The 14,883-nt window shown below is 39.1% G+C and overlaps 1 protein-coding gene across 3 annotated transcripts; it reads right to left on the bottom strand.

Annotated features, from left to right (window-relative positions):
* Nucleotides 1-3,612: 3,612 nt before the first annotated feature.
* Nucleotides 3,613-13,254, bottom strand: ark2n (arkadia (rnf111) N-terminal like PKA signaling regulator 2n). 3 transcript variants are annotated; one of them, XM_030148601.1, is made up of 5 exons: nt 12,995-13,245; nt 11,356-12,255; nt 6,626-6,796; nt 6,018-6,129; nt 3,613-5,926 (listed from the first exon to the last, which is right to left on the bottom strand). In XM_030148601.1, exons 2-5 carry the CDS (start codon nt 12,188-12,190, stop codon nt 5,737-5,739), a joined length of 1,308 nt encoding a protein of 435 aa, XP_030004461.1. In that variant the 5' UTR covers nt 12,191-12,255; nt 12,995-13,245; the 3' UTR covers nt 3,613-5,736. The 3 variants fall into 3 exon arrangements, with proteins under 3 accessions (XP_030004461.1, XP_030004463.1, XP_030004462.1); XM_030148603.1 differs by lacking the exon at nt 6,626-6,796 and having other exon boundaries at nt 12,995-13,239; XM_030148602.1 differs by lacking the exons at nt 3,613-5,926; nt 6,018-6,129; nt 6,626-6,796 and adding an exon at nt 7,124-9,751 and having other exon boundaries at nt 12,995-13,254.
* Nucleotides 13,255-14,883: the final 1,629 nt, after the last annotated feature.

Here is a 14,883-nt window from a genome sequence, read left to right as displayed (position 1 = left end):
GTGCAATTTTAATAATATTTCACCTGTTACTAAATATTTTGTTTATCTGTAGATCCACTGTGGTCTGTAAGTTATAATGTACGTGTGGAAATGATAAACTGAAGCATAATATTGTTAAAATTACAATTTTTTTTTTCAGTTTGTTCATGTTATTCACATTGTTTGAAAGGATAGTTTGTAGATGCAAACATTTTCATAATGTAATTTTACTTTTTTCACTGTAAAACATAAAGAAAAGTTTGGAGTTGACATAATTTATATATTATTATGTTATTATTTTACTGGTCCGGCCCATTTCAGATCAAATTTAGCTGAATGTGGAACTGAACTAAAATGAGTTTGACACCCCTGACCTATATCATCTGATGACATCCAAACGAGGCTCCACCTGAACAATACATGAGTCTAATGTAGTCTCTGTACTCCAGATAATGAGGGATCATACGTTCTGTTAGAAATAACACAAGATCTACGTGCTCAGTTTTACATTTGTTTGTTTTTAATGTTTTTTTATGCACAGGATTCACCTGAAGAAGAAGCGCCAATCTCAGTGACAAAATGGATGAAATAAATGTCAACTTTCATCTTAATTCTCTGAAAGAAATACAACTTTTTCCTGTCATGGTCTAAAAAATAGATGAGTAAGTTTAACCCTTTCATGCACGAATTATGAGAACCTTAATCAAAATTTTTTCCTGAGTGTTTTTATTCCTCTTTAGGCATGAAAAAAACAATGCGATTGAAAAAATTCTTCTGAAAAATACATTAAAATACAATAAAATAAAATAAAAAATAAAAATAAGTAAAAAAAAAAATAATAATAATAATAATGACAAAAAAATTCTTATGAACCTATTTTTCATTAACCCTTTCATGCATGAACTATGACAACTTTCATCAAGATTTTTTTTCTTGAGTGTTTTTATTCCTCCTTGGGCATGAAAAAAACAATGTGATTGAGTTTTTTTTCCCCTTTTCATGGAGTTACATAATGTCCACGCATTTAATTTTTGAAGTAAAGAAACGTGTTTAAAACCCAATATCAGAAAGTGAGATGAAAACAATGAAATAAAAACATTTTTAATGCAGCTAATCTGATGTTTTCTCACATTTTAACATATTCTAATGCTAGTTATTACTCACTTCATGGAGATAATATGCAAAAAAAAAAAAAACTTTTTGTCTAACAAATAACAATTAATTTACATTCAAACATGTCACTGCAGATCAGGTTTATCAAGAACAGCAAAGTTACAGTAATGGTCTGAATGTCAGTGTATGGGATGGTGCATAAGCATCCACTGTGTTGGCTGCTATGGAACTAAAACAACAAAACCCATGAATATACAAGAGAACAGCTGTAGAAGAACTGTCCACTGGAGTGACCACTGTGCACGAAAGAGTTAAGTTGCAAAAATGTCCACTCAGCTGGACACCACATTTAATTTTTGATGCACAGAAACATGAATTTACTGATAAATTGTATGAAAACTATGGGGAGAGCTTGTCATTCCGGGGGTTTATGCTCAGGAGAGATCTACATAATGTTACCAATTCATGTCAGAAAAGATATGTAGTGTCTTAAAACTTTAATAAAGATATGTGTAAAAAACAACAACAACAACAACAACGAAAAGAACAACAAAATCCATGAATATACAAGAGAACAGCTATAGAATAGCTGTCCACTGTAGTGACCAGGATCCATGAAAGGGTTAAGTAAGGGGTATCATAAATTAACCTTTTTTTGTAAAGTTATCTTAAAGTTAGTTTTTATACCTAACATTTACGGTCAAATTTAGTGACATAACATATTTTTGTGTCGACTAAAATGCCGGAAGTGGTCTGCATCCAGAACCCTCTTAGCCTTTAGCAGTAAGCCTGAGGGGAGAAGGAACAGATGGGCATGGGAAGGCTGAGGGGGTCTGAAAACTCTAGCCCCATATGTTCTTGTCCTCCAGTTCCCACCACCTAATGCTTTAAGCCTGCAGCGCCACACAAAGAGCTTCTCACAATAGTTTACTTTTAAGTATAGGTCAATCAGTTTCCTTTACTCGCAAATAACAGGCTGTTGATCCTTTACGCTATAGTAACTATCACTTCATAGTCATTACATGTAGGAGAAACAATGACCTTTCTCTTCTACAGCCGCCGCAATATTGTGTTTTCTTGAAAATATCATTACTTTTCTTCCATCTTGTTCAAAAGTAGCAAAACAGTAATTGCGAAGATGAAGAGCTCTTTAATTTGGAGACAATGAGTTGCTTCGGCATGGCTCCCACTGGTGATAAGGAAGAGCTCATGTACTGTTTTTGTTTGGGTGGGTGGGGGGAAGCCCTCTGGCGGTGGTTAGAGCAGTCATTATAAACCACTGAGCTGTCATTTGAAATAAACCAGGATATATATATACATACCAGAACAGAGCACGTCTGCAACACTGCGCTGTTAATCTGCATCAGTCATTTATTCATTCTGTAACTGATATCATGTACTCAAGGAGAAAGACTGGCTTGTGTCTTTGGGACTGGTCCAGCACATTCCCTGCACCGTGAAGCACCGCCGCCACCGCCCTGTAAAAATTAGCATACAGCTGATGTTCTGCCCCGAGGGTGAAAAGAGGTGGCAAAAGGGCTTTGCTTTAAGGAACAGGGCCCCGCAGACTGCATTACTTCACTCCTTCATTGTCCTCTTCATGTGAACTCCATATGTCCCCCTAGCGGCAGGTGTCACAGTATGACCTCTGACCCCGCATGCCACTTTTGTGAGTGAGGGTGAAGTTGTATTGTTCACAGCGAGGCGGTTTGTCTAGACTGTTTGGCCATAGGAGAAAGGAAAACAATAAGACATGTCATCAAGTATTTTATGATGGTAAGTTAGGCCCAGGCTTGTGAATCATGTCTTTGAGCCTTTCTTATTGTATTCATTAATACATTAGAATCAAAAGTGTTGACATTCTTTAACCTCCTAAGACCCAGGAAATGCCAGCAAAGTACCAGCTTTTTTTGTTTTTTATGAAATCAGTGCCTATATTGGAAACATCATGATGCGACAGTTTTTTTCAAATGCAGTTTTTAAAATTTTTATGGAATGTCCTTTGTGGTGGACAGTTTTTTTTTTTTTTTGTATAAATTTGTGAAACTCTTGTCCACAATAGCTGGGTCTGAGGAGGTTAAGTTTAAAAAGTAACAGATTTATTAAGTTTAAGTGTGAATCAGTTGAAATCATTTAGTTTTTAGACTTTATTCCTGTTTTTCAAAAAGATTATTTCAAATACCACTTCTTTTTCCCAAACCTGCCATTACACTCTCATACAGTTTTTGTGACATTACATGAACTAGAAAAGCACTCAGAGAGCGCAGACCTCCGCCAAGGCAGATCTGTGTGCCCCCCGACCCCACCCCGATCACCACCAAAATTTAATCATTTCTTCCCTGTGCCAGTATCAACATTTCCTGAAAATTTCATGAAAATCCAACCATAAGTTTTTGAGTTATCTTGCTAACTAACCAACAAATAAACAAACCCTGGCAAAAACATAACCTCCTTGGCGGAGGTAATAAATGCAAAGCAGTTTATCACAACACACAAAAAGAAATCACAACAAGACAGTCATTAAATAACGCTCTATTTATTTAGTTTTAAAATAGTTTCTTTTTGTTCTACAGACATATTTTCAAGGAGGTCAAGGGCTTGCAGAAGCAACAAAATAAAACACATTTCTTGTTAATTAATTTAAAATACTGACAAAAAAAATAATAAATTGAAAGTAATAATGGAAGAGCGAAGCTAAATTACTGGTAATGAGGATAATATCCGAGTTGAGGTTAAAAATGCGACCAAACATGCTGTGCAACCACAGTCGAGCATCACTGACTTATTTCCTACCAAACCAAGATCTGTAAAGACAGAAAATGATGCCTTACTAACATTTATTAAAACCTAAGGAACAAGAGCAACATGGGAAAAAGCTGTTTTGCAAGCAAAAGTGGTCTGGTAAAAGAATCACGGTTACAGTGGTAGCTCATAGTGGACAAACTGGCCAATGGAAAACCGAAAACATCACATTATACTGTATTTTTCAAATTAAAACATAGAAATATGAGGAAAGTGTTGAAAGAAAGATCTGGAGGCAAAATTAAAACAGGGAAAGAAAACAAACTCGAAAGACAACTTTCAATTTAGACTTTGGTTAAACTCCTTGTATTTTTTCCCTTTCTGTGACCAGCAGAAGTAAAATAATCATCTATGAATTTCAAGCATCACTTCGTAAAGTAGATATTATTCAATATGTGATAAGACAAACTAACGTGTTAAAACAGTGTGTAAAGTTAGATCATCGATAAAAATTTACCAGAGTGGCTGCAGTCTAACCAGGGCTGCAGTACTGCATGTGGACAAAACGCAAGACCACAGGGAAAGAAAACAAGCCCTGAGGATCAGGGTAAGAAGTCCATTCAGGAAATGTCTTTTCTAAAATGCCCCTCATGTGGGCACAAACTCAGCATCATTTTTTACTGTTTTGTGTGTGCTAAATTCACATCTATTATTAAAATATTCATTGTTGAGATAGCAAAATCCACTAGTTTATAAGGTAAAAGAATAAGCTTTGTACGATTGTAAAAGAAAATAGTGCACATTTCAAGGCATTCAGGCCATCTTGCTTTGCAGTATTCAATGGAAGATACATTTCCTTAGTTGTTATAAAGGGGTCCCCAGAGGTTTAAAGGAGTTTGCATCCACTCAGGACAAGCATGCAAACTACAGGTGCAACAAGTTAGCACTGTAGGATCATACATTCAACGACTGATAACTAGGGACACCTTCCAGGAAAAACATAGCATTCAACAGAAAGATGTTTCCAAACCAAAAGGTATTACTTTGTATTGCCAATATGCCAACAAAAGCACTGGTTTTAGTTCCATGGTATTTTTTTTATGTCTGCATCTTGCCCATGAGAGTGTGATTTAACCAGTGGTTGCATTTTCTTTTAAAAAGAAAAAACAAAACAAAACAAAAAAAAAAGGTGAATTTGAGTAACAACACACTCCTGCAACAGCTCATACAACGTATGCGTGCTGTGCACTGCATGATAATACAAAGCTATCAACTGAATATGAAACCAGTGGTGAGACTTTGAAATATATTAACCCTAGACAGGTACAAAGCAAAGTAGACCATCTATTTATGTACAACAGAAAGTGTACCAGCTGCCGTTTTGTCTTGACCGCAGATAAAATGCTGAATCCAGTCTGAAAATATGCCGTTCTGTTTGTAGTGTAGCATACCAGCACTGTGTTGTGATACTGACCCTCAAGCAGCAACTTGTAAGATTTTACTATACAGCCTGCAAGCGCACAACACAAAACGACTACCTATGCCTGTTATCGAGGGGTGAAAGGGGTAACTGAGGTATTAAATGAAAGAAGGATATTGCTATTAACAGATAAATCACTGTTATATTTCCAACTGAACGTGAAGTGCTGTGCTGTTTCATTACAACTAAACTGATAGCCGACAAGCCAAGATCAGGGACTCACATCAGTAGAATGGCTTTGATATATGATTGTTCAACAGTAAGTTTAAAAACAACAGTGTTGTGGAGCAGGAAGAGTCCATGAGCGGTTACAGGCGTGGCTGCAGCTCGAGGAAGGAGTTCAACTGTAACAAGGAGGCGAGGCAAGAAGGATGAGGAGGGAGTGAGCGGAAGGAACAACGAGTCTTCAGTGTACAGGTTGTTTAAAGTAGGTATTTGTGTCCGGTGTCCTCGTCCAGTGTGAGGTCCACCACTTCAGGAGGGGACACCCAGTTGGGCTGAGGGGAAACAGTAGTCCAGAGCTGTGGCTGATTTGTGCTGTTTAACTGCTCCACTGAATTCTCCTTCCATGAGGACAAGCTCTTTATCACCCCTCCACACGGGTGGGCACATCTGGATTTGAAAACAGAAATCATTAGAAAAACACGCTTCCTTAAAACACACAAACCATTACCAATGTTCCTACTGAGGCCTGTCTTTTTACCGTGCTTTCTCCTGCACTCCAACAATTTCCACCTCACTGTCGGAGGAGGCGATGTTAATCTGGCCCTTGTGTTGAGAACCTTCCTTGTGCGACAGTTCTGCCTCCACGTGGCCTAAAACGAAAAAGAAAAAAAAGAAAAAAAAAGAACGAGGAACAGTCACACATTGTAAGGAGAGCCAGAGCTGCGGAGAGCTTCAGGCCTCGCCTGACACATAAAGACTGCAGCTGCTTTGACAGACAAGAACAGAACAATGATGAATCTGACACTTGAGTCTGAAGTGCTGATTGGTTGGCATGGAGTGATGCATTGAACAAAACATAAATAGTGAACTCCATATTCATGTTTTGATAATGCCAGTCTTGAAAAGTCAATTTTCTGTTCTGAAGCAAAGGGCAAGACTTTTTAAAAGCACCAAATGCAAGCCAGTGCCGCGTGGAATGAGGGCAATAGTACTTCAAAGGAGTCTTGCTGTGATTAAATAGACCGTTTCCCCACATAGCACGCTGCTTACTGATGACACCCATGCGTCTAAATGTCCTGTCTTCCCTGAGAGGAGGAGGAGGAGTGGAAATTATCAGTTTGGATATATACCGGGTTTGTAACTGACCTGAGAGAGAGCTCAGAGCTCTTATACACCCAGAGTGAGCTGCCATATCCTGGCCTCTGTGTGTTTTTAGCTCATGCTTTATCACGCTGGGCCGGACTGTCTCCACACTCATACTCTCCTGGTTAGAATCAGTGTCTGAAATATCATAGTGACCCACTACTGGAGGCCCGTCTGCAGAAAACAAAGAAAATACTTCATTATTCAAATCATGCTTGCAAATAGTTGGTGTGTTTGGAACAGAGTGGACAATGTGTCCTTAGTCCTGCTAGTTACAGCCATACAATATAACACAAAGCAACACACCCTACTGTATGCTGAGAACTGATTAAAATGCATCTCTGTTGAAGAACTAAAACATTGATGTATTCAGTATCACAGTGTGTATAAATATATAACTGCTGTAAACAGCCATCAATTTTCAAAGGTACTAAAACTAAGAAAGGTTATTTGTAAACGGAGTTGTTTTTGCATTGGATGGACAAAGTCTTATGAGGCATTTTTTTTTCCTTCTTTTATTGCTTTTAAAATAACAGCCATTCACATAAAAACTACACTTGAATACAGTCATTACAAAACACTTCAAAATAACCTTAGTGAATGAATTGATTAATCAAAAGCAGACAACACAACAATAACTTCTGGAAGAGCGGGAACGTATAGCTTTGTTCTACCCTGTAAAAGGAGTCCCTGGGAGAGTGAGAGACACACACTGCTATCCAGACGTTAGTGTGTGTGGGTGCGTGAGAATCATCTGGACAGCATGTACTATGAGAGAAGAACACTGCCTATGAATAGCAGATTGGGCTGAATTGCACAGGTACTAGGGTTACCAGTCAAACCAAGCACTTGCCAATGTAAAGGCCATGTATTAAAGATAGAAAAAGGACTAATGTAAACCAGGAGAGCCTCTTTGGTAAACAATAGACTGTCCTTAGTGTTTTTAATGCACAGCGTTTGTCATGTATGCACAAGGCTCCCTTTACTGTGTTGCTAAAATTTAAAGGTAATTTGAGTTTTAAGAAATATGGGACCACTTTGAGCCCAAATGGCAAAGTATTGATGCACCGTGAAACAAACAAAAAACACACCACTTTTCACACATTTCAAAGTGAATTCAATAGGCCAAGACAAAAAAAAAAAAAAAAAACAACTAAAAAGAGTTTTTTTTAAAAAACAATGTTCTGTCAGTCACCACTTATCAGCATAAGCAAAGCTATACCTTGCACACATGCCACTGATGTAAACTAATTTGGCCTTGCACATTCTATATACTAATATTATCACATGCAAACGGGTGGGAAAAGATGCGTTTTTTGCAGTTTTGTTAAACTGACAGTCATAGAGCTACATATACACGTACAGAAAATGTAACATCCTATCTATAAATATGATTAGACCAATATTTCCTTCATCATTGTCTGTGATGGTTAGAGTGTGCAGTGTTATGAACTGTGACACTGTGGTCATCCACATTAGTAACAGTAGAGAGAGAAGAGGGCTAAGGAGGAGTGATTCCTCCTTTAAGACCACAGGATCTGAACCAGAGAAGGCCACTTGATCACCCAGGTCAGTCAGTCTCAGAGACTTGGGAATTGGTAAACATTGCCATGCGCCACACCGCAGCTGTATTACTGCTGTGTATCTATTAATTTGATGCCTGGATTTCTAAAGACAAGCTGCGAAACACGCAGTGCCTGGTGGAGACACGGGCCAAGCTGGCAGGCCAGTGCAAATAAAAGATTAACTAGACAAGTATTATAGAAGTAAAGATTTCAGGCTTTTGACACTGCTGCCAGTACTCACAACAAATGAACATGCCATATCCGATGCCCATAATCTATACATAGGCTACTAAAATAAACACTGGGAGTCAGCTCTCCCATCACTAGTTTCATTTGACACTGCACAAAGGCAGCAATAGCAGCAAATGTAACAGAAAGGCAAAGACTTTAAAATGTAAACACATCTAATCTAATTGTGTAATATGAGTTTAAAAAGCAAAAACTGTGGATTAGTATATTGCATTTATATTTATAGGCAAATCTATGTTTAAATGTTTTTTTTTTTTACGTTAGTAAAGCTATGCCACCAAAATAAAGGTTGTTACAAGAGTTTATGAGTCCTGAACCAAGCAAAGTGCAAACACAGTTCAGGGGGATAAAGATTAATGTTTAGTTTTAACCTGATTTCTAAAGAAATAACACTATGTTGTTCTGTCTGATCCATCATTCCCAGCATGAACTCAGAATGACAAGGCACATGCTATCATGAAGCAGCACCCTACCAAGCATTCTAATGATTTCTGCCCAGGTGCTGTAATGCACATTGTGCATTTATGACACATAGTCAGTAGCTCTGTGTGTGTCTGGGTAGCTGGTAAACAAAAACAACCAAGCCATACAGTAAGCTATACAGTATCTGTAACTCAGATGCTTCACAAATCAGACAAGTGAGTTGAATTATTCAGAAGTCTCACAGTGATTCAGTGCCAGCAGATGCACTGGGCCTCAGGTCTGGTCAGCATCAAGAAGTCTTCAAATGACCGTCTCGGGCCCAGATGCAGTTGATGTGTATTTGTTTAGTGACCTCAAATCTTTTACCCATAAATAGCCATTACCAATATATTCTGCATCAACTAGTTTTAAGATCAAAATGTGAAACTGCGAAGAGTGAAGAGAAGTGAAATCTAAACATTCAAGAGTCCAGGGTCTGGACCACCTAGATTTCCATTCTGAGTCACCACTTCAGGTAGGATGTTGTTGTTGTTTATTGGGGTAGGAGTCAGACTGTTGTTCTCTCGTGCCAACATGTAGGCAGCCATAGTCTCTGCAGACTCAGACGATGGCAGAAAAGAACTCGGAGGAGAAGGGCGTGCCCCCTGGGAGTGATGCTGCCCTTCTAGGGCATCACTTGACCGTTTTGACGAGTCGTTGTCGGAGTCGAGGTGTGCAAGCTTTTCCATCCAGATGCGAAAGCGCTCCTCAGTCTGGCGCTGCATCACAGCAAAGCGTGTCATGGCCTCCTCCAGAACGCTGCCGATGCCGTTCCTGTCCCACGAACCGCTGTCCAGCAGCCCATGAATCTGGGCACCCACTCTGGATCTCTCCGATGCACGTCTGAAGCCAGCTTTAAAGACATTGAGGCCAAGCGATAAGAAAATACAGTAGCACTTTCATGCTTCGGAGGTGGACTTTTGTATTAAAGAGAAAATGACAGTTTGTTTTGGGTTACGTGCAGATCGACTCTGTCATGCTGATGGACTACATCATGCAGTTGTAGCACTCACATCTGTGTGTGAGATGTAAAAATGGTTGAAAACACTTCATGTACTACGGCTCCCTACGGGACGGTAACTGGATGTCTTGGCAACTCGGTAGCAGTGTCTTTGTGTCAGGTGTTGAGACCTGGTGAAATGCAAACACTTCCATCTAATACAAACAAAGTAAAATCCTGCAATCCAAAGGATGTCCAATGTGTCTACTGTCTTTTGCTGCTAAAATGTCATTATGTCTGTGTAATTTTCCAAAATTACACAGTATTTGTGAAAAAATACCTGTGAAGAACATAAACTGGTTCTCTTATAGAAACACTTCAAGCAAAAAGTGGTGTGCAGAGTTAGACCATAAGATTTGCAGTCAAGGTGAAAGATCAGTTTTAAGTCAACAAAGTTACTCCTCATTCAACAGCAGCAGCACGCTTATAAAAACACCCTGTCGAAAGGTACAAAAAAGGACTGGACTCACCCAACAGATTGCTATCATCAGATAATATCAGAAGAGTCCAAGCTGTATATACCTTAATATTTTCTTCCTCCAAAATGATACCATTTTAAAGAACCACCTGTTTGCATTTCTATAAGAACTACAAATCCCTTGTGTGTCAGTGTAGTGTAGAAGAGGTCAAAGCTTAACATCACTCAAAAGCAACAGTGTGATTTGATAAGGACAGAAAAACAATTAACCTAGCACACTTCAGAAAAAAAGCCAGAAACAAAAGTAGTAAGACAATCCATGTAGTATTAAATCTCAACATCTGAAGCATATGCACATAATTCTATAAGCACACCCCTGGTGAACAGGAGCCACATACTCTTGCTAGTTTGACTAACACAATAAGCTTACACACCATTATCTATTTACAGCAAAGGATGCTGATAAAAATGGCTCACTTGTTGAAATGCGCAACTCACAACTTAGGTTAGATGTACACCATTCCCTTTACATAATTCTGTATGAGTTGAAGAATGTCCACTTGACTTTCAGAGCATGCAAATGATGGGACAACTTTCCAGCACAACACGAAACTACAAGTGACTGGGGCGTAGGCCCTTCTAAACATACAGTCTAAATATCTAAAGACAGAGTGAATGGAGACACATGATGAGTGAGAAAATAACTTAAAAGAAGAGATTATTTAAAAACACAAAATCAAAGCAGTGCTTATATTTATCTGCCAAAAATCAGGGATAGTACCAGGCCATGATATGTTCGTCCTATATGTGGTAATTAGTAACAATTTGATTTGGGTAGCCTGATCAATTTTTCTGCCTGTTTTACGGAGGCAGCATTCTTACCTGTCGGCTCCTTCTTTGACTCTGGTGCCTAATCATCTATGACTGCTACATACAGCAGGCCTAAATTTTTACTACTATGTCATACAATATTTTACATGTAGCAGGTTACTATTGTGACATGGTGCAATAAGTTTGTGTTGTGGAAGCTGGATGTTACCTGGAATATCTGTCTTGATTGTCTTGCTACCTCCTGAAGTATCATCATCCTCATCTTCAGAGGAGCTGGTGCTGGAGTCACATGTGAGCTCGCTGTCACTCGTACTGCTGTCCTGCAGCAGGTTATACTTCTTCCGGGCTGCTGCCTCACGTTTTTGCCTCAGCAAACGAATCCTCTCCTTGTGTTTCTGGCTCCGGTGACCTTTCACTTTTCCCACTTTGCCATTTGTTTGTTTTTCCTGCCCTCCTGCTGCCACAACAGTTGGCTGGCAGCGGTTTTTCTTTGCAGCCATTGCATTAGGAGGCATCTCGCTCTCTGAACGCGACCGCCGAGACTTTCTTCCTCCTGTAGCTGCGGCAGATGTTTGCTTTCCTGTTGTCTGTCCAGAATCAGGGGCAGCTTCCATGTTGTCCTCTTCTCCTGCTGCAGGAGGAGCAGCCATCTCTTCCCCTGAAGAGAGTGTGTCCGAGTCAGCAAGGTGACCACTGGATGAGGGGGACAGCATGCATGGGTTAGAGGAGTCACTCTCATAGGCGCGACGAGTAACAGGCTTGTCACTTCCTGTAGAGGCATGCTGGGACTCTGGGGAGTCTCGCCGAAGCTCCTTCATCAAGCATGGCATGGAGAGGAGGCTCTGCTCACCCTCTGTATGCAAGGGGCTATCTCCCTCCTTTTCCCTTGGTGGTGAGCTGGTACTGGTGGTGGTCTCTGTCTTTAAGTGCTCATCATGCTCTCCCTGAACTGATGCAGTGGTTGACTGTGCTTCTGCAAGGCACTCTGGGGGACACTCTGCATCCACAAATTCCTCTGCCTTCTCTGAATCAGCCATCTTCATGCTAGTTGAGCCCAGAGCCCAAAGGTCCAACAAACATGGACCAATGTGCCTGGACAGGAACGCACCTGGGGGAGGGAAACCATAACATCACCATCCAGAATCACATAACTCTTTATCTGGGCAAAAGGATGACTGGGCTTTACGAAGTCTTACTTTTTTGGAGCGGACCTCTTAAGTTCAACTGTTACATTGGTTAATACAACTAGCAAAGCCAAAGTGCACATTTATTTGGGTCAAGCTCTCACAATAAAAACAAAAAACGCCTATTCATAAGTATGACACAACTTAGTCAAGACGTTGCCGTATAGGTTACCAGCAGTTACATTTGGCTAATTACTAAACGTAATGAGGATTGCTATTACATTGTTATTACCCTATCTTACGATCCGACGATACATGGGTGACTATTAGAAGAATTTATTCCTGGCTATTAAACTATGCGAATGTACTATGACACATGAATTAGAGCAGAAATAAATCAGCAAAGTTACTTCTACCTATTGCAGCCTGAGGCTAACAGACTCGGATCCAGACACCACTTTTAGCTGCGTAGTGAAGCTAACCTCGGTCATAACCGTACACCCCGTATACTTGGCGAGAGGACGACGCCAAGTCATGGAAAAATATTCAGGTTGCAACACAGCTGCCTTACTAGAACCCAAAAATGGAAGCAGTATCTATCCACCCAGAGGCGTTAACAGGCAGGACAATGTCCGCAGCTAACAGCTAACCCTATTCCAGTCAACGATAGCCGACTTAGCATCTAATAGCTACAATCGGCTATGCTGCTTACAGCCAACTTACCGCGGCGTTAGTTATATTCTTCTTTTGCCAGTGTCAGACTTTTCGACATCTTAGGTAATTTGTTGCCTCCTTGGTTCGCGATGTTTAAGTAACTTGCTGAAAAAATGCACTTTGCGTATGTACAGTCTGGAAGAATTTCACCGTATTTGGCGCAGTGTACTCGTAGCTCTGCGAGCACTGTTAGCCTTTAGCAGGCAGTTAGCTGTGTGTTTATTTTAAAATGTCTCCATCAGCCGTTCGTCGTTACAAAGCGATGTGCGCCACTTCCGGTCGGTTTTTGGTGGCCGAGCGCCCCTACAGCCCACAAAAGGGCAAAGGGTTTGAACAAAGCTACTATTTAACCACAGAATTCAGATACACGAATTAAGGTTTCATTCAGCAAACACGTTAAAAGAATGAGACAGGGCGTTTTCCAAGCAGAGACATGGAGCTGTTATTAATTCTGACTCCAACCACTGGGCATCAAAGCGGATCTTTGGGAGCTATTGGACAAGTAGAATAGAATAGAATAGAATAGAATGCCTTTATTGTCATTATACATATGTACAACGAAATTGTAAGAGAAAGAAGAAGAAGAAAGAAAATAGTAAATATATATACAGAATAAAAACAGGCATGTCACCAACCAAGAAACAGTAGAGATAAGTATATATTGCACTTTGACCCTGGCTGAACACTATGAATATATGTTAAATATATGTCCTTTGTGAGGTATTGTCATTGCAGTGTGTTCAGTACCCGTATTGCATTTGGATAGAACGTACTGCTAAATCTGGAGGTGCGGGTAACAAAATAAAGTACAAAAATAACAATAAGTCAAGACCAATCACAAAATTTCATCGGGGGCTTTAGATCTGTCCTTTACTCAAAATCTAATGTGGAATTTATTAAGTTTGAATTTTTGTATATTAACTTTTTAATCCTTTTATTACACTGGGTTACAAAAAAATGTTTTTTGCAAGTTGTCTAGGTTTTTTCAACTGAATTAGGACCATTTTGCACCGCTAAATCCAAAAATGACATCTGTTTTTCTCAATCAGGTCAGGGTTTTTTTTGCTAATTTGATTTTGAAAAATTGGATCTTCTCACAAAATTAATTACATTTTACCGAGGTGAAGTTAGCAGCGGGTTGGATATTCGACGGACATTCAAAACCCGTCGCCTTAGGGACTATCAATAAATTACTGCTCTAAATGTTTTTCTTCAATACCTTCTCAGTCATGTGACCCAGAGACTCCAAATCAGTCTCAAATTATTAGAATAAAGAGGACCTTTAGGAAACACCACTTAATATTTCTCTACAGTCTATATTAATATTTTTTATGAATATTATTCTTATTTTTTAATAAAAATGTCTCTTTTTCTTCAATAGCTTCTTAGCCATGTGACCCACAGACTCCAAATCAGTCTCAAATTATTAGAATAAAGAGGACCTTTAGGAAACACCACTTAATTTTTCTCTCCAGTCTATATTAATATTTTTTATGAATATTATTCATATTTTTATGAAAAAAAAGTCTTTTTTTTCCAATAGCTTCTCAGTCATGTGACCCAGAGACTCCAAATCAGTCTCAAATTATTAGAATAAAGAGGACCTTTAGGAAACAGCATTTAATATTTCTCTACAGTCTATATTAATATTTTTTATGAATATTATTCATATTTTTTTAATAAAAATGTCTGTTTTTCTTCAATAGCTTCTCAGTCATGTGACCCAGAGACTCCAAATCAGTCTCAAATTATTATAATAAAGAGGACCTTTAGGAAACACCACTTAATATTTATTTCCAGTCTATATTATTATTTTTTATGAATATTATTCATATTTTTTAATGAAAATGTCTCTTTTTCTTCAATAGCTTCTCAGTCATGTGACCCAGAGACTCCGA

The sequence above is a fragment of the Sphaeramia orbicularis genome, chromosome 12, assembly GCF_902148855.1.
Source record: "Sphaeramia orbicularis chromosome 12, fSphaOr1.1, whole genome shotgun sequence".
Classification (NCBI taxonomy): domain Eukaryota; kingdom Metazoa; phylum Chordata; class Actinopteri; order Kurtiformes; family Apogonidae; genus Sphaeramia; species Sphaeramia orbicularis.
The sequence above is the reverse complement of the archived record's forward strand: the minus strand, read 5'-3'. Positions and strand labels throughout refer to the sequence as shown.